Source organism: Acomys minous (genome assembly GCF_964271855.1).
Source record: "Acomys minous genome assembly, chromosome: 16".
NCBI lineage: Eukaryota > Metazoa > Chordata > Mammalia > Rodentia > Muridae > Acomys > Acomys minous.
The window spans coordinates 9267755-9287734 of record NC_140498.1 but is presented as its reverse complement, the minus strand read 5'-3'; the positions used below and the strand labels follow the sequence as shown (position 1 = coordinate 9287734).

Genomic DNA, 19980 nt, shown 5'->3' with positions numbered 1-19980 from the left:
GTGCCACCACACCTGGCAATAATTTAGATTTCAAATGCCTGCAGAGAGCCGTGTGTTAAAGGCTTGGTCCTCAGCTTAGTGCCACTGGAAGACAGAACTTTAAAAGGGAGTCTAGTGGGAGGTGTTTGGTTTGAATCTGAAATGTTCACCCACCATAGAGCTCATGTTTTCAAAGCTTGTTTCCCAGGTGGTGGACGGCTTTAGGCAGTTGTGGTGGAACTTTGAGGAGATGAGTCCTTGCTGCCAGAAGGTCACTAGGGGGTCTTCCGAAGATGCTAGCCTAGTCTCTGGTTCTAGCCTTTCTGGTCCACCATGATGTGACCAGACTCCCATGTCATAGCTGATGATGCCTACTCTGTCTATAACCTCTAGGCTACAAGTTGAGGAGCTAGGAGAGCGTCAGATACGAAGACCTACGAGGAGGGAAGTCTCAGTCAACCCCTAGCCGGTGCAGGTGGCTCAGGTGGCCCTGGTGAGGCTGCCTCCTTTGGAGGAGATTCTTTTCCACCTCTTGAGAGAGCCCTAGAGGATACAAGGCTGACCCTTGAACCTTTAGCAGGGCAGGGCCCATTCTGCTGGCTTTGGAAACTTTGGTGAGGGAGCAACCTCACTGTTTTCTGAGACTGGGCCTGTGGAGACCATGTCTTACCAGCTGCTGTTCCCTATGCTGCCCCAGTATTTCAGTACCCTGGTGGCACCCAGATGCTACATTGGCTTCCGTGCACGGGTGGCGTATGTGCAAAGCCCATGCAGGGATCGCTCACGAGTTAGCTCCTTTAGCTCTCAGTGGCATGGAGGTGGCTTTGATGCCCATTCGGGGTTGTGGAAAATGGAGTGCTGTCAATCAAGCGATATGGGAAAGCTATCACCATGCTTTTCCCCGAGGGCTTGTGATCTAGCCCTGTTCATGGGTTGTACCCCTATCCCCCAAAGTGAAGGCCTTCGGGAGAAGGCTGGACTGTGAGGGTGGAGCCCCAGCCCCAGCTGTTCTAAGAGGGGTCTAGGGTACTGCTTGCCTACCTTCCACCAAGTGAAGACACAGGAGAAGGTATCTATCTGAGATGGAGAACAGGGCTCCTATCAGACACCCCAAACATGCACTTCTGGCCAGATGAGACAAATGAATTTCTGTCTACAAGCCTCCTGGCCATGGTCTTTATGTAGCAGTCTGCAGTGAGTAATCAGACTGCTATGGACCCCCAGCACTGCCTAGGCAGAAGGGAGGGGCCAAGGTACGGAGCTCTAGGCCTAGCCTTGCCTGGTCCTGGTCCTGTGCCTGGTGAGGCTGTCAGCATTTCCTGTCTTGCTCAGCCCCAGGTTTGCAGAGGGGACCTTATCACCTACTTCAGTGACTCTTTTTCCTCATCTCTCAAGTGGACACGAAAGTAATATTTCACCTATTTCTTTTTTTTTTTTTTCCTTTAGGCAATTCACTTCCTGTTCTAGAAAAGGCAGGGCTATGATACCTGCAGGGCTTCTGCTGAGGCCTGTTTCCAGGCCTGTTCCCCAGAGTCCCAGCTTCAGCTACTTGGTTCCCTGTGGCTCTTGGCATCAACTAGCTCCTCCCCTAGTCCACCAACCCTCAGGACTGGCTTTTCTGACTGTCTCATATTTGACCCCGTCGACCCTGGCCAGCTCCCATCCTCTGGAGCCGTTCTCCCTCATCTCTAAATCTTGGCACTAGGCAGCTAGCTCCAGGAGCCAGAGACAAGGTCCCAGAGGAAGCCACAGATAGCATCAACCCGGAAGCGTCTTTTCCGCTGAGCAAAGCTCTGACTCCTTAGGCAACCATGGTTAGGTCTGTGCTGCCCAGAAAGGGGCCCACTTCATTCACACCCCGGGACTTGGGTGCGTCAGACCACAACTGCCTACCGGCTTGGGGCAGTGGATATAGCGTGCCAGGCTGATGATGAGGTCGTGTGTGATGGGGTCCACCAGGTTCCTGAAGCTGGCGTAGCGGTACAGCACGTCATCCAGGGAGGTTGACTCCATGCCCAGGTCCTGCAAGAGAAAAGAACACCCAGAGGTCAAGTGCCATCCAACCCACCCAGAGTGTCCAGAAAAGTGGGTGCAGGCTCTGGAGTCAGCTCATCTCCCTTAGGGGGCAAAGGCAAAACCTGCCTGCTCTGTCTCCAGCTGAGGTGAGGGAAACACACACAGAATCCCAATGTCCGTGCGAGCCCTGGTTTATGAACCTCTCCCCAAAACAGTGTGCCAAACAGCCTCTGGCTTTTGCCAGGACGAAGGCATGGGTGGCCAGCCTTGGTGCTCTACCTCATGGGGCAGGTAGTTTGGGACATATAGAAACATTCTCCTGCCTCAGGAGAGGGCAGGTTACTGATCTCTACCTCTATCTTCTTCTGAACTTATCGGGAGTGCTCTTTTTTTAGATGGCCCAAGCTCAATGTTCCTTTGCTACGAGGGTAACAGGGGGTGGGGGGTGGGGAAGAGGGGGGTGGGTAGGGGGTGGGGGGAGGGGTATGGAATCTCACATCTCACCATAGGAACCCTCAGAGTGTATCAAATGGGGGCCCAACAGGAAGGGGGTACATATCAGGGAGCACTGGTTAATGGGGTGGGATGCAGCAGAAACTATCAAAGCTGGGGTTCCACTGGTTTGAGAAGCTACAAGGTCTTAGGGGCAACAGGGCCTAGGGCAGGCACACTGTGGCATTTAAGGAGACGGCAGAAGCAGGGTGCAAAAGCACCTCTCCAATTTCTCTCTAGAGTAAGGCATGGCTTCATTCCAGAGGACTCCCCTCTACACGTTGGGGGGGGGGGGAGACACTTTTATTCCCAAAGCACAAAGGTGTTAAGAAGAATTGGAACAAACAGGCCTCGTCCACTCCCAGTAGAGTGTGCCCAGCTAGACTTCTGGATTGCCCATAAAACCAGAGATTTGGGGGCTGTGGCGATGGCTTAAACGGCTTGCAGTGTATGTACAAAGGAGGCGTCTGGATCCAACACGGAAGCAGGGCAGGCGTGGTGCCTTACACAGCTCTTCCGGCTCCTCACAACCCTGCCATTTTAGGGCAGTGGGTGTGGATCCAGGCTTCAGTCCTGCCTCTGTCTTGCAAGGACTGATGAGCCCTCACTCATCTCTAGGGCTGAGCTGGGCCAGTGGGGATGAGTGCGGGGCTGAAAAGGGGCCCTTGGGTTTTGGCTGCTGCACCACTGAGAGCAAAGGGCTCTGCCCCAGGGATCTGGAAGGCCAGGGTACCATAGGAGATATGGGGAATTTCATAGACAGCTCTGGATCTCCCGCGGTCAGGAGTTTGGCAAGATCTGCCTTGTACTGAGCAGGGGCCAGCCTTAGAGGCAAGCTGTGTGCTGGGTTCTCCATCACTCAGTTTGCTTGTCACCCAGTGCCACAAGATTCAATGTGGCTTAGTGTAGGGGCTTCTGAAAAGCTAGCAGGCAACTCTAACACTTGCCTTGACCTCTGTCCTCTGGTTGTTCAGCCCCTCAGCTACGATGCAATCTACGCAATACCTCCAAGCCTCTCTGTAAAATGGAGACAGTAACCCTAGCATCAAAAATCGGTGAGGGGGACAGAACCAAGCAGCAGAAGCAAAGTTTCTGGCAGGGACCAGTGTTCCCTGGTGCCTGTTGGCTCTTCACTTCCCTACCACATCGTAGCATGCAACTCCTGTGGCCCTTAGACCCACAGGAGAGTGTTCAGGAAGCCATGGACTCTTCGGAAAACAGGAGTCAGGGCAGGCACATGAATTCCATATTGGCTCTATGGTCAGGAGGGCACATCTGGCTGTGCAGAACCTAGGATCATCACCCAGGAATGAGGAAGCCACGCCCCACCCGGCCCTGACTGAGGCATAAGGAGCCTGGGAAGGCCACGTGGTCAAAGGGCCTTAGCCTGCATTCAGCTCCCCAGCCATTCCCCCCCAACCCCCCTCCGCCAGACCTCTGCATACAGGTCAAGGCTCCCTTTCTGGAGACAGGAAGGTGGAGAAAGGGGCGGAAATGTGGCAATTCCCAGGGCTAGAGGCTATGAGAAGAAGGTCAGGGGTATGGCGGCTTTCTTTTCTTTTTCTTTCCCTTCCTCTTTTTTTCTTTGCAGCCCAGGCTGGCCTCATATTTACAATCCCCCTGCCTCAGCTTCCCAACTACTGGGAACATAGGCCACAAACCAGCCAAATTTTTTCCCCTCATCTGCCTTGCTCCCCTTTGACTTTTGACTAATGGTAGACTCTGTCCCTCACCTGGGTACATCTGTCCTTGGGGGAGACTCACGCCTAATGTTCTCAGGACTCTGTAGACCCCTTAGCTTACTATAAGTCTGTGGGCAGGAGACTCCCCACTCCTTGGATGTGGTGAAATAGGCAGGTCAACTACAAAAGTTATCACTGCCCTGGGGTTGGCAGGTGGTAGCGTGGGAATATAAGGTAGGCAGGGCAGATCTTGGTCTCAAACACATGAATAAACTACTGCCAAAATGAAAACTAAAATTAAAACTAATAAAAGAGAAAGAAAACATCGGAGGAGATGGGTGGGCTTCCTGCTCTCCGTCTAGCCATACTGCGCCCCATCTCTTCAGTCTCCTCCCCCCCAACCCCCATTCCAGGCCATGTTGAGCCGTCACATTCTTGGAAAGACCAAGACATACACCATGGACTAATCCAGAGGCTGAGTAGGTCTGACTGGGTGCAGATTGCACCTCTCCAGGGCCTACTCTTAGTGGCTCCTACCCTTCAACTCAGGAGCCCCATGGCTGACAGTGGCTGTCTCTATGGTGACATCACAGAGCTAGAAAAGGTAGGAAAAGGATGTTCCCATCAGGAGAGGGCGGGGTGGGTAACTGAGTTGCGGGGTAACATCTCCCTGAAGGATTCCAGCTGGGACAAGTCTCCCTAGGGTCTAAGAGCTCCAGAAGGAAGCACAAGCCTGGGGCCGGGCGAAGGCCACTGCACGTCATTGCTTGCTTCATCTCCAGCTCTGACTGTGTCCAAGCACCCTTGTGTGTTACTGCAGGACAAACCACAGTATCGGGTATCTTCTCTACCTGTCTTCCTCTAATTCAGTTCATTGGGGGGACTTTTCTGCCATGGTTTATAAACTGGGTGTGAGGGAGAGGGGATAACAAGGCCCCTCAGGGAGTCCCAGGAGGCTGCGCCCATAAGGGTACTAGTGCTGTGTTGAGGGAGTGGCCCCTTCAGTGCTGGCCTTGGAGGGGCTGGTTTGCCTCGCAACAGCGAGGAACCCAGGAGGCTCTCGTCTCCCTCCTATGGCTCTGAACAGCACATCTCTAGGATGTGCGCACAGATGGCTGCTCATCAGAAAGTCTGGGCGAGCATCATCAGGCAGCAGACACTGAGTCACGGCTGCTGGGAGGCTCTGCTAGGAGGAGGAGGTAGCTGGGCCAGCCCCAAGCCACTAACTGCTCCCTGACCTGAAATGCTGTGCCTACAGGTGACAGGCACATAAGGCATCTCAAGGAGGTGGGGCCCCACATGACTCCATCTCAGATAAGCAGGTGTGGGGACATTTTGCAACGGGACAAGCGATGATGGGCCTAGGGCAAAGGCCATTCCAAAGGGCAAGTATAGATCTACACTGGAAGTCAGAACCGCATTTCCCAAAGTATAGTCTGCTAAAGGCCTCAGGAGGAGCAGAGGTCTTTCCTTGAGAAATCGGAGGCTCCTCAAGGGCCTCTGCCAGTGACATTATCTGTATCACACCTGACTTTCTGGGTAGGTCCAAGCCCCAGACAACATGCCGTGAAAGCCTGAATGTCGTGGCTGCATCCCTGGATGCCTGCAGGGCACCACACATTCATGACAGGAAACAGCCCTCTTCTTACGTCTTTATTTTCCTCTGGAAAATTCAGTTACTCTTATAAAAATTCTATTTCTCTCATATGCAAATTTGTTATAATTAAATTTTTTTTTTTTGAGACAGGGTTTCCCTGTGTAGCCTTGGCTGTCCTGGACTCACTCTGTAGACCAGGCTGTCCTCAAACTCACAGCAATCCATCTGCCACAAAGAGGTCTGTGCCACTATGCCGGGCTATAAATTAAAAATCAAAACAAAACAGGTCTGTTGAGATGTAATCCACATATAATTTATTCATCCACAGGACAGTCTGGGGCTGAGGTACAGTTCAGTGGCAGAGTATATGTTCTGCATGTGTGAGGTCCGGAGTTCAATCATCAGCACCAAAAAACCCAAACAAAACCAACCAACCAAATGAAAAACCCACCTAAAATTCAGATTAAAAAAAATATGTGTGTGTGTATATGTATATATATATGTATGTATGTATGTATGTATGTATGTATGTATGTATGTTTGTTTGCCGGGTGTGGTGGCGCACACCTTTAATCCCAGCACTTGGGAGGCAGAGGCAGGCAGATCGCTGTGAGTTCGAGGCTAGCCTGATCTACAGAGTGAGTCCAGGACAGCCAAGGCTACACAGAGAAACCCTGTCTCGAAAAACCAAAACCAAACCAAACCAAAAACAACAAAAAACATGTTCAAACCTTTGTGCAGCCACCACAATACATTTGACAACACTTTCATTAACAAGAAATGTGACCACTCCCCCACTCTCAAGTCTCCCCTGAAGCTGAACAAGCATCACCTACTTTCTGTCTCTATGTAGCTCCTATTCTGGGATTCTCCTTTTGTTGTCTAACTGTAACTGCAGATCTTTCCAGCAACATCTCCCTCTCTCTTATTGTTAGTAATTTTAAATTAACAAGCAAGTCTTTTTTGTTGTTGTTTTGTTTTTCGAGACACGGTTTCTCTGTGTAGCTTTGGCTGTCTTGGACTTGATTTGTAAATCAGGCTGGCCTCAATAACAAGCAAGTCTTTGGAGCCCCTTCTAAAAAAAATAAAAATAAAAAAAAATTAAACCAGGCGTGGTGGTGCACATTAAGCCAGCATTCCAGAGACAGAGGCAGGGGGATCTCTGTGAGTTCAAGGCCAGCCAGGTCTACAGAGTGAGTCCAGGACAGCCAAGGCTACACAGGGAAACCCTATCTTGGAAACAAACAAAGTACTTAGCCAGGCATGGTGGCACACATCTTTTATCCCAGCACTCAGGAGGCAGATCTCTGAGTGCGAGGCCTGATCTACTGAGTAAGATCCAGGACAGCCAGGGATACAGAAAGAAACCCTGCCTTCAAGAAATAACAACAACAAACAAAACTCCCAAAACTAAACAAACCACATCTTCCGAACTGAACCCAGGTCCTCTGCAAGAGCAGCAAGCGCTCTCACCACTCAGCCTCTCTCTCCAGCACCCAGGTCCCTTCAATTTCAGACACTGCGACTAGCATTAGACAGGCTCTCCACAACGGAAGCCTCTTTGGAGCCCTCAATAATTTTAAGACCTACCAAACCATGCAGGAACTGCTGCGATACAAAGGTGTTTTGGTTATTCCCTCCCTGGAGAAAAGGACTAAGAAGGTAGCAGGAAGTAGAGAGCCCCAGGGAAGGCTTTGCCTCTGCATCCTGAAAAACTCCTCCGGACGCACAGTGGCTAGCTTTGCCTATCATCACTATGCCCAACTCTCCAATGAAGTGCCTGGTCCATGTGGGCACAGATTATATGCTGGTACTGGGGGTTCAAGGGAAACCCATGCCCACAGCTGGGATCTGGGAGGAAAAAAAAAATCAGCCCAAGGGACTGGGCCCTAGACTTCCCACCAGAGAGAGCTCGCACCACGGGGACAAGGACCCAGGAAACTGTCTTCCTGCATTTTCTCTTGCTATAACACAATACCTGAGCCTGTGTAACCTAGGAAGGGTTTGTATTTAGCTCCATGAGTCTAGAGACCGGAGAGTTCCATGCAGGGTGGTCACATCCGGTGAAGGTCTCACGCTGTGTTGTGACACAGCAGACAGCACCGCACAGCATGACATGAACATGTGCAGAGAAGGCACTGACCCACTTTGTAACAACCTGTGCCGGAGAGAAGGGATCCCTTCCTGTGTGAGAGAAAAGTATCGCAAGCTCTTTAATGTCAACATTTGTCTGGGCTAGCGCACTCCTTTTTCGGCCTTTGCTGTTATAACTGGGGGGCTTCGGATCTAGGACACTGCTGTTGCTGTTGCTGTCATAGTTATTTTTTTCCCCCACCTTTCATGCGTGTCTGGCACGCAGACCTATGTGAACGGGTCTGCATGTGTGTGAGTGCTTGCGCACCGCATAAGGTTCATGTCAGGGGTCATCCTTGCTGTTCCACGCGAGCACTGAGGCAGGCTCTCTCAATCAAACCCAGAGCTTGATGATATGGCTAGTCTTGGGATTTGTCCCTGCCCCCTGAGGCTAGAATTACAGGTGAGCTGTGACGCCTAAACGCGTGACTGTGGTGGCTTGAAGGATAATGGCTCCTATAGGCTCATATGCTTGAATGCTCGGCTCCCAAAGACGAGGAGCTGTGGCCTTCTTGGAGGAGGCGTGTCACTGAGGGGCAGGCTTTGAGGTTTCCAAAGCCCAGGCCATACCTAGTTAGCTGCCTCTGCCTTGTACTTGTAGGTCAAGATATAAGCTCTTAGCTCCAGAGCCATGCCTGCCTGCTGCCATGCTCCCCACCATGGTGGCCATGGACTCTAACCCTCTGGAACTGTGAGCCCCAAATTAAACGCCTTATTTGATAAAGTTGCCTTTGGTACAGTGTTTTGTCATGCAGTGGGAAACTAGGACAGTGGGTTTCTGGGGACCTGGACCCCGAGTCCTCAAAGCCTGCAGGCGAGCCCTTTACCTGGGCCACATCTCCCAGCTTCTATCTTGTTACTTTGAATCTGGGATTGTATACTGAGGTTTGCACACACGGGCACCCGGAACTCTGCACGGGGCTTGCACACTCACCACAGCTTCTTGCTTCCCGCCCAGTGAGACTGGTACCTTCACTCTGTATCATGCACCCGATGACCCAGCACCCGCTCCCCTCGAATAGGCAGTCGGGTCCTTTCCTGACACAGATTCTTAAAATCCCCAATTAGGCGCAACAGAAACTTCAAAATGCCAGGTATGCAGACATATGGAGCTGTTTTATTTCTTCAGCTGCTCTCCCAACACCAGGCTCCTAGAGGTCTGTGTTTGACACTAAACCCCAGCGGTGTCTCCTGGGAGGCCAATAACATCGTTGGTACCGTCATGACTCTCAGTCATCACGTAAGCATCCACCCCATTCACGATGAACCCAAATTTCTAGAGACTTCCCCCTAACTCTCCAACCACTGTAATGTCACCAGCTTCTCAGTGTCCCTGCCCGCAAGCCCTGCTGTCACAGTTCTCTAACCTGCCTTCTTTGGCCTGATCCAGTTCTAAGATCCAAAAGGCCTTGCCCTCCCTAAGGCACCCAGAAACAAGCTCTTGGTGGAGAGAGAGAAAAACCGGAACAGTCGCACTTTGCTGGTAGGAAAGTGATCTGCAATGCCCGCTGCAGAAAATGGCATGGCAGTTTCTTAAAAAAAAAAAAAAAAGAAAGAAAGAAAGAAAGAAAGAAAGAAAGAAAAGAAAAACGAAATGCAGCATTACCATAAGGCCCAGCAACCTGCGTCTGGACACACAGCCAAGAGAGCTGAGGGCAGGGTCTCAGACAGACATTGACGCTCATGTGCAAGACAGAGAAAGGAGGATTTGCGGCTCCTGCAGAGGACTCGGGTTCTACTCTCAACGCCTACACCACGGCTCAAACCATTTCTAAATCCAGTTCTAAGGGATCCAATCCCCTTTTCTGAACTCTCCAGGCACCAGGCATGCACGTAGGCAAAACACTCATACACGTAAAATTGAAAAAATCTTATTTTCTAAAATGTTTTATTTATTTATTTATTTATTTATTTATTTATTTATTTTGGGCTTTTTGAGACAGGGTTTCTCTATTTAACCTTGGCTGTCCTGGACTTGCTTTGTAGACCAGGCTGGTCTCGAATTCACAGAGACCCCACCTGCCTCTGTCCCCCACCCCCAGAGTGTTGGGATTACAGGCTTGCACAACCATGCCCAGCTTCTTCTTTTTAAAAGACTGATTAAATCTTTAAAGATTTAAAGAGGCAGAATAGGGCATCCGATCACATTATAGATGGTTGTGAGCCACCCTGTGGTTGCTGGGAATTGAACTCAGGACCTTTGGAAGAGCAGTCAGTGCTCTTAACCTCTGAGCCATCTCTCCAGCCCTATTTCTCCTCCTCTTCTTTTTAAAGAGTGGAAACAACTCAAGTGCCAATGGACAGATGAATGGATCAAGAAAACAGAGAATTTCAGCCTCAATGAGAAAGGAAATTCTGGGGCCAGGCAGGGTGGCGAATGCTTATAATCCTAGCACTCAGGGAGGCAGAGGCTGACAGATCTCTGTGAGTTCAAGGTCAGCCTAGACAACAAAACAAGTCCAGGACAGTCAAAGCTACACAGAGAAATCCTGTCTCTAAAAACAAAACAAAACAAAACAAAACAACAACAAAAGGAAATTCTGGTAAGTGACAAACAAGATGAGTCTTAAGGACAATAAGTTGAGTGCAATAAGCTAGCCCTGGTAAAGCAAATCCTGCATGATCCACGTATGTAAGGTCCCTGCAGTAGTTAACCACACAGCGACAGCAGAACAACGGTTGCCCAGGACCAGGCCAGGGGATGGTGGGACTACTGCTTAACAGATGTTGAGTTTCACTTTGCTGATGAGTTATGGAGACTGGCTGATTGGTCTGTATGAACTTTATACTTCTTGAGAGGGGCTGGGTTCTGGCTCGGCAGCGATGGCAGCAGGTCCTGCAGCATGCATGTGTGAGGTCCTGGTGTTATCCTCAGCACCAGACCAAAGCACTAATAAGTTAAACTGATAAATATCATGACATTTGATAAAAGAAACTGAGCCAGGCGGTGGTGGCGCACGCTTTTAATCCCAGCACTTGGAAGGTAGAGGCAGGCAGATAGCTGTGAGTTCGAGACCAGCCTGGTCTACAAAGTGAGTCCAGGACAGCCAAGGCTACACAGAGAAACCCCATCTCAAAAAAAAAAAAAAACCCAAAAAGGAAAAAAAAAAAAAAAAGAAAGAAAAAGAAAAAGAAAAAAAAAAAGAAAAAAGAAAAGAAAAGAAAGTGAGGGTCTGGAGAGATGGCTCAGCAGTTAAGAGTACTCACTGCTCTTCCAAAGGTCCCAGGTTCAATTCTCAGCGCCCACATGGCAGCTCACAACTGTCTGTGACTCTAAGATTGTACACATAAGGACACCTACATGCAGGCAAAACACCAATGCACATAAAATAAAAAGAAAAAAAGAAAAAAGAAACTGAGACCCAGGCCATCAAATATACACGTACATCAATCATCAAAGCCGGGAAGGGTGGCACCATTGATCGCAGAGGCAGAGGCAGAGGCAGAGGCAGAGGCAGATGATCTCTGAGATCTGGCCAGCCTGGTCTACAAAGTGAGTTCCAGAACAGCCAGAGCTACACAGAGAAATCCTGCCGTTTAAAGTTTATTTATTTATTATGTATACAGTGCTCTGCTTGCACGTACACCTGTACACCAGAAAAGGGCATCAGATTACATTATAGATGGTTGTGAGCCACCATGTGGTTGCTGGACCTCTGGAGGAGCAGACAGTGCTCTTAACTACTGAGCCATCTCTCCAGGCCCTTGACTCAACTTTTTTTTAGTTTAGTTTTTGAGACAGCTTAAAAAAAAAAAACTTTTTTATTATGTTTATTTTATATACGTATTGATGTTTTGTCTGCATGTGTCTGTGTAAGGGTGTCAGATCATGTAGTTACGGACAGGTGTGAGCTGCCATGTTGGTCCTCTGGAAGGGCAGTCAGTGCTCTTAACTGTTAAGCCATCTATCTGGCGCCCTTGCCTCAGCTTCTTAAGCAGCTAGAATGAAGCTGTCACTACGCTTGGTCCAGTGATGGAGTATATGTCCTCCGAATCACTGTCAGAGAACGCGTGGATCTTTCTACCTATTTACAGTTTTCCCTCTTAAGCTTCTGCCTTGTAAGGAAAACTGATGCTGGCTCGCAGTGTCCCTGTGTTCATCTGTTCTATATAACTGCAGTGGTGCCTGGTCTCAGCGCCTTCCACACCCCTCTCCGCTCTCACATTCTGTGAATGGTACCACACTCAGCCTGGCTGGGAAGGAAGGATGGAGAGTCAGCAGGTGTTTCTGCTCTCTTCCATTCCCCCTTTGCTCATTAATCTTCCTTAGCATCTTGTTCGGCCCCGCCCCACCCCCACCTTGGCCTCTTCTGGTGGCCTTTTGTTCCCATTCATTTCTTTGGGACCTTGCAGTTCACTTTCAGGGATGAGGTCCAGGTTCCATGATGGTTATCCTACTCCCCCTCCACCTGCCCACTCCAGGAAGTGATATATCTGGGGTTACCTGAGACCCCCTCAGAACGGCCTTCTAGGCTAAGAGCTGATTTCAGCTCTGGCTGGCTGAGACCAACCCTGCAGAAGACTAGGCACTGGCTGTTGTGACTCAAGTGGAAAAGGGACAACCCAGCTCTCCACATCAACAGGAACAAACGAGGCTGGGTCCATGATATAACATGCCGGCAGGGCGGGAAGTCACCCCCAAACCATCACTCGAAGGCCAGTCTCTGACCTGCGGCTGGTGAAGTCCTCAGGCTGAGGGAGACTATGGCTCCTGACCTTTCTTCAGAAAGCTTGGATTCCTTCCTTCTAGGGCCAGCTATGCCTGGGGGTGGGGGTGGGGGTGGGGATGTCTCTCCTAAACTGCTTATCTGTCTTTGTTTGCAGTGTTCTCGTTCCCTCCCCGCCCCCCTCCCTCTCTCTGAGAGGGGACTGTCTCCTGAGCTGTGTAGAGGGAGCACAGGAGGGGAAGCCACAGAGGGGACCGCTAGGCACTTTCTATTTTAAACTCCAATTCCCCCTTTCCCTCAAAGACCTGCCCTGCAGGGATTGAGCTGGCGTCTGTCTCTCCTCCAGGCGTGACTCCACAGTTTCCGCATCCACACAGTGGGGAGAGGAGGGAGGCTACAGCTCCGGAAAGGCAGACAACAGCCCTGATGCCACACAGACAGTCGCCACAGCCTGAGTGCAAAGCTGCCTAATGAGCTTGTAATCAAGCCCAGCCCCCTCCAGAAGGAAATTAATTAACGTCGGGACAGCAAACAGGAAGCGGCTAGGCAGTCTCTCCTCCAGGCTCAGGGGGCAACCCAGGCAGCTTTTCTCGAAGGAGGGGACCTGCCAGGGAATCACGCAGCTCAACTCCCATCTCCTTCTGAGGGAAGGGAACCCCGGGGGAGGGGAGGGAAATGTCAGATGCTGTTAGGAAACGCAGCTTCCGGCAAACCTCCAGGGAGAGGAGCCAGGGCGGTTGGAGCTGAAGAACCTGGCATTTCCTAGGACAACAGTAGTATGGGAAGGGTGGCTTTAAAGTGTCACGGTGAAGGGAGGGAGGCTTGGGGTACAGCATACATCCAGGGTGAGAGACTTGCGTGCACACGGATGTAGAGGGCCGAAATGGTGACACCCCCCCCAGACACCCTCATGCTCTGGTTAGTGCCCAGAACCTGTGAAGGTGACCCCGTTGGTCAAAAAAGGATCCATCTTTGTAGATGAAATTAATTTAAGAACCTTGAGAAGATGTTGTCACCTTTGTTTATCCAGGTTTCCTAAATCCAACCCAGGTGTCCTCAGAATGGGGGCGGGGGAGGGAGCAGGCAGAGGCAGAGCCAGGAGAGAGCTGGGAGGGAGAGGGGTGTGTGTGGTGAAAGCCCCTTGAAGCTGAAGGGAAGAACGAACAAAATCCTGTTGTTTGAAGCCACCCAGTTGGTGGTAATTTGTTTCAGCAGCATTAGGAATCTAGCACAGTGGCTTGAGACAATGGTGGCACTTTGCTCAAGGCTTCAACAAGGTGAAAGGGGGGACAGGGCTTCTGTGCTACTGCTGACACCAGCTGAGATCAGTGGGGGCAGTGAATGCTGGCACTGCTTAGCACTCTGCGTCTGTTAGCTGTCAGCTCACACAGTAGGGCGGGCATGTAGTAGTGCCACTACTTACCCCAAAGATGGTCCCCAGCTCAATGCAGGAAATTGCATTTAGAACCAAGGCTGGCTCATCAGCTAAGAAGAGCATTGGCTACTCTTCCTGAGGACCCGGGTCTGATTCTCAGCACCCACATGGCTGCAGTCCCAGGGATCTGACACCCTTTTCTGGCCTCCACAGGCACCTGGCATGTGGTGCACAGGTACATATGCAGGCAAAACACCAATACACATAAAATATAAAACAAAAAAATTCAAAACAAGAGATGTATCGCTTAAGAACACTTGTGGCTCTCGCAGAGGAGCCAGGTTCAGATCCTAGCAGCAAGACAGTGGCTCACAACCATCTACAACTCCAGTATGAGCAGATCTGACACCTTCTGATCCTTCAGGGTACCAAACATGCAGAGGTGGTGCACATACATCCACACAGACAAAACATGCATACACGCAAAAATTACAAATAAAACCAAACCAACAGTGAGTGTTAAGATGTTCAGAGATAGCACACTTGCTTTCCAAGCTGTCCTGGTACTCAGGACCAGGCTGTCCTCAAACTCAGAGACCCGCCTACCTCTGCCTCCCAAGAGCTAGGATTAAAGACGTGCGCCACCATGGTCCTGGGCAGTTTCAGTAGTGGAAGGTAACTGGCACATTATATATGTTTTTGCATAATAAAGAAAAGCCACCCAGCCCAGGATTTAGGAATTATGTAGGCAGCAGAGGCAAAGCTTGGTTAGTGTGTCTGCAGCAGGATTTCAGCACATGGGAAGTGTATTCTGGGAATGTTCCCTGGCTCCCTGAGTCTAATCAATAGCACAGACTAAGATACACACTAAGTTCACACAAAGATATTGCAAGAGGAAGAAGCCCCAAGGATGGAGGAATGGGGCTTGAGTGCTGAAGGGATCAAGCCGTACAAAGAGGTCAACTTAGTGGTTGAGCCATCCTATGGTGTGCATGTGGTCGGGGGAGTGGTCATCGTTGGGTCAGAAGATCAGAAAGGAAACAAGGCACCATTCCAGAAGCCTGGGGCTGAGACCGCGCCTAGAAGTAGGTGCTCAGCAATTGATAGAAGGCTTTAGTGCTGGATTTGCTTCCTTGGCCATGGGGTGTCCCTAACCCAGAAGGGGCCAGAATTAAATAGAGGCACATTTAAAACACTGAGAACAAAGTGACTGCCGAGTGCTTAGCTCTAATAAGGATGCTATCTCCCCCTCCAAGGCACAGGAGACATCTCAGAAGATGGGGAGGAAAGATTGCCCATCAAGCTGGGGGACGGGCAGAAGTATTGTGGAGCGCTGTTTTCCCGGACACAAGTTTGTTTAAGCCATGCATAACAGCAGCTGTGCGTCCTATCATGAGTGGGGGAGGGGCCTAGGGGGTAATTAATGGTTGCTAGGGGAGGGGGAGACATTTCCTTCAGTGTCGTAGCCACTAACTAGTGAGGCGTCCATGCTCCTGCAAGCAGCCGTGGTGAGAGTGAGTAGGACACAGACAGACAGATGGACGCACACAGACATGAAAGTAGAAAAGGGGGGCTAGGCAGGAAGAAGTCGTCTGGCGAGAAGGACAAGAAAAGGTTAGGGGAGAGCGACGCAATCTAAAGACATTGTATACATACATGAAATTGTCCAAAATATAAAACCAACCAGCCAGGTGCGATGGCACGCGCCTGTAATCCCAGCACCTGGGGAGGGAGAGGCAGGTGGATCGTTGTGAGTTCGAGGCCAGCCGGGTCTACAAAGTGAGTCCAGGAGAGCCAAGGTTACACAGAGAAACCTTATCTCCAAAACCAAAACAACCCCCCAAACAACCAAACAAAAAAAGGAATAAAAACAGAAAAGAGGGGCCTGGGCAGACAACTCAGTGAGGGTAAAAATCCACTACCAAGCGTGACCATCTGCATGGTAGAGAGAGAGAGACATAAGGGCTCACAGGTATGTGCCTTGGCATGTACGCATTCATACACTCCAAACATATGTAAATGAATAAAAAGTAATAAATATGACTGATTTCAGTCTTATATTTTAAACAGACCACTGAAGGGAAATTCGGCTAAACGTATGGCAGCTTTGAGGTGTGCTGAGAACCTCACAGTCAGCACAGTGCAGAGCTGAATTTCCTGATCCGTGACAACAGGTTGGGAACCTGGCAAAGTCCTGCCTTTTTCGTTGTGGTAAACTTGAGAAAACTGGATATGGGAGTTGGAGAAATGATTCAGTGGTTAAGAGCACTGGCTGTCCTTAGAGAAAACCAGGGCTGGACGGATTCCCAGCTCCCTCCCGGCAGCTCACAGTGCTCTGTAACTTCAGTTCCGGGGGATCCAATGCCACCTTCTGGCCTCGGTGGACACCGCCTGACCATGCTATACAGATGTGTACATGCAGGTGAACACTCAAACACATTAAAGAAGTAACTCTAAAAAGTAAAAAAAAAAAAAAAAAAAAAAAAAAAAAAAAAAGTGTGTCAACAAAAACAAACAAACTGGACACATTAAACTTAGAAAAATACCAATACTTCAAACAGTTTAGGAGATCTGGAGTGAAGGTCTGAGTTAAAGTGTCTGCCCAGAGTCCCAATGCTTGGGGTTTCACTTCCTGCACTTGCAGAAGAAAATGATTTTCAAGGAGGTTTAATTACTTAAGTTATAACCTCCTCGCCATCAAATGCAATTGTGTAAGGTTACATAACATTGGTGAATTAAATTTCAAAGCTTAAGGAAACAGACCGGATGAGGCGGCTCACGCCTGTAATCCCAGCACTCAAAAAACAAAGGCAGGTAGGTGATCTGTGAGTTTGAGGCCTGGTCTACAGAGCAAGTTCCAGGACAGCCAGGACTACACAGAGAAACCCTGTCTCAAAAAAAAAAACAAAAAACCAAGGAACAAAACAAATGATTAAAAGCTTAGGGAACCCCTAGGTTTTCTACTGTGGCATGCTGCATATTAATTGAGAAAATCTCAGGCACAAGCTGCATAATTACAGTCCCGTAACGTAATGGGAGGACCAGGAACACAACAGTGGTCCCAGAGGATTACATGAGAGTGTAGAAACTCCCGCTGCCTAGCAACACCAGACACCATGGCATCCTGGAGCACGGTGTCACCGGGCCATGCTGATGCTGGTGTCAACACCTTCACTGTGCTGTCGGGCGTAAGAAAGGACAGTTCACATAATTAGGTAGAGTGTATAATATCTGATATTAACAAATCATTTGTTTAATTTATATGTATGTATGTATATGTATATATATATGTATCTTTTACACAGTACTTAGTTTTTTGAGACTACCACAGAAGCATACCATGTATTTGGCTACTCTTCCCTCCCACTTTAACTCCTCCTGCATATGTGTGTGTGTGTGTGTGTGTATCATATGGTGTTGTAGGCCTTTAATCCAGCAACCTGGAGGCAGAGGCGGAGGCGGAGGCAGAGGCCGGCAGATCTCTACTATGAGTTTGAGGCCAGCAAGGGCTACACAGTAAGATTCTGTCTCAAGCAAAAATAAACAGCATAGAGAGGTTTATTGCTTGCAGCAAGCAAGGAGAAAATTGGGAACCATTCAAAATAGTGTCTCCCTAAGCAAGCGCATCAAGGGGTTCTTATTGGTCAAACACATTCCTTCCCTGTCATATGTAGACAAGGGACACGTGAGCATGCTCAGTTTAACATTGTGCCTTTTCATACACCGCATACTCAAAAAGTGGGGGGGGGGGGCGGGGGGGCAGGGCGCAAACACACCTGGGGAATGGTTCCTCATACCTCCAATCTTAGCACTCAGGAGGCAGAGGCGGGTTCTGGAGTTCAGGACCAGCTTTGGTGACGCAGTGAGTTCGAGTACGATTTGGGCTACACGATGATACCTTGACTCTTAAAAACAGGGAAAAAGAAAAGAAATGGCCAGCGTAGGGGTTAAAGATGCTTGCTGTGCAAGCCCGGTGATCTGAATTCAAATCCTGGAACCCACGTAAAGGTGGAAGGAGGTAGCCGACTCCACCGTTCCCTTGACTTCCACATATACTCTGTGATGCAGGCACCCACACGTACAGAAAGCGCACACATAAAAATAAGAAAGAAAACGGCAGACACGACATGAACGCACTTGAGAATTTCATTTTATAGTGAACAAAATTTACTCTAAGCTACCCAGCCCTAGGTCAGAACGACTTCCCAATCTTGGCCGGCTGCGTATAACTTTCCCTGGAGAGTCTTCGCGTTTCGGAAGCTGGAAGCCCAAGTCACATGATCCAGATTCTTGGTGGGTGGGCCTGGCTTCTTTGGCCTTATATGTGGAGTAGATGTGCACAAGTCTGTTTTTAGTGCTACTTTAGTGTGTATCCCTACTTATGAAAACAGCTTCTCTGTAAGACAGGATGCTGTGCTGCACCACCAGCTGCCTCAGATTTACCGAGAGTTTATCCTTCTCTCTTTAAGTCTCACTATGTAGCCCAGGCTAGCCTGAAATTCATCATTTTTCTGCCCCAATTCCTTAGTTACCTCTACATCTGGACTTACCATATCTCCTTGCTTTAAAAAAAAATGTACATATGCAGGTTTGTTTGCGCTCACATGCGTGCACAGGTACATGTATGGCAAAGCCGGTAGATAACAGATGGTCAGAGGGGAGTTCTGTGAATTGGTATCTGCTTCCACTTGGGATCAAGCTAAGGTTGCCCGTCTTGTGTGGTAATTGCCTTTACTCCCTGAGGCCCTGTGGAGTGATCCGCCTGGCACCATGGAGGTATGTGCATGTAACGCTACAATTTTGCATAATAAAAATACTCAATGATGTGAGTATTACAGAACGTGCGACTCTGAAAACCCGAGTTGTAAATCAATCTCGCAGTGGATGGAGGGAACTGCCTCACACTGACCTCTGACCTCCACACACTCACTGTGGCCTGCATGCACCCACACACATACACATAAAATAACATGGAGGTGGGGGGGGGTGGGAAAGACCCTGATGGATTGCGGATTGCTGGCTAAGAGCCCTTGCTGCTCTGGAAGAGGACCTGGGTTTGATTCCCAGCACCAACATGTTGGCTCACAACCATCTTAGCTCCAGTTCCAGGGGGCTTCTCCACCTTCTTCTGACCTCCAAGGGCACCAGGCACATGCGATACACAGACACACATGCGGGCAAAGCACTCACACACCTAAAATTAAATAAATAAATCTAAAAACACCAAGAGGCCCCTCTGGATACAGATACCTGGCTGCTGCCAAGTATAACTTACTTATAACCCAAGAAACAGCAGCAGTAACAGACTACTACAAAAGGATGCTTTCTCTTTAGGGAAACAGAGGGTTGGATGAATTCCCCCAGGGCCACAGCTCCCCCCTAGACCCAGTGGCAGGAAGCAGGAAAGAGCAGAGGACACAGAATTCAAGAAACTGCTTTCCCCTGCCTCCTTTCAGACATTCTCAGTGTGGGGATGGAACGGGACTTTCTGTTTGGGGGTGTCGGGGTGGGGTGGGGGTCTCTCTCTCTGCAGCGGAGTCTCCCCCCCACTCTCCCGTGCTTGTGCTTTCTGATTCAGACAGGTGTAGCATCCACAGTATCCCCTCAACTGATTCCGTAGCCTTTCTCACTTTCCCAGAGCCTCTTGCACAACTGACATTCCGTGGAAAACAGGGGCAGGGGCAGAAGCCACAGAAGTCTCCAGGGTCCTCAATTCCCTGAATTCTTGGCATTTTGCATTTCCTCTTGGGGAATAATAAAATCAGCTGTTTATACCTCTGGCAAACCCATTCAAGTCCATTATCCTGTTGCATGGTAAAGACTGTCCCATTTAGATGAAAGGGTTGTTCCATCACCAAAACATTCAAGGAAAGAGGCTAAGGGAGGACTTGGAGGACCCGTCGGCTTCCTGGCAAGGGAACCTTCACAGGAACAACCCATTTCTCAGAGTGAGAAACTGAGGCCTGGGGGTTGACTCCCTCAGTGAGGAAGCTGTAGAGACAGAAGGAACCCAGGGCCTCTAGAAGTTTCTAACTCCAC

The 19980-nt window shown here is 49.6% G+C and overlaps 1 protein-coding gene across 2 annotated transcripts in view; it reads right to left on the bottom strand.

Moving 5' to 3' along the window:
* The window catches only part of LRRC75A (leucine rich repeat containing 75A), a 43697-nt gene that overhangs the window by 11063 nt on the left and 12654 nt on the right, over positions 1 to 19980 (bottom strand). Inside the window, exons 1-2 of one of the 2 annotated variants that reach the window (XM_084762781.1) lie at positions 3435 to 3520; positions 1873 to 2001 (exon numbers count right to left, since the gene is read on the bottom strand). In XM_084762781.1, the coding sequence (XP_084618907.1) occupies positions 1873 to 1992 (120 nt within the window). In that variant the 5' untranslated portion in view covers positions 1993 to 2001; positions 3435 to 3520. Of the gene's footprint in view, positions 1 to 1872; positions 2002 to 3434; positions 3521 to 19980 lie in introns of those variants that run through there. The other variant, XM_084762780.1, reaches the window with a different exon arrangement.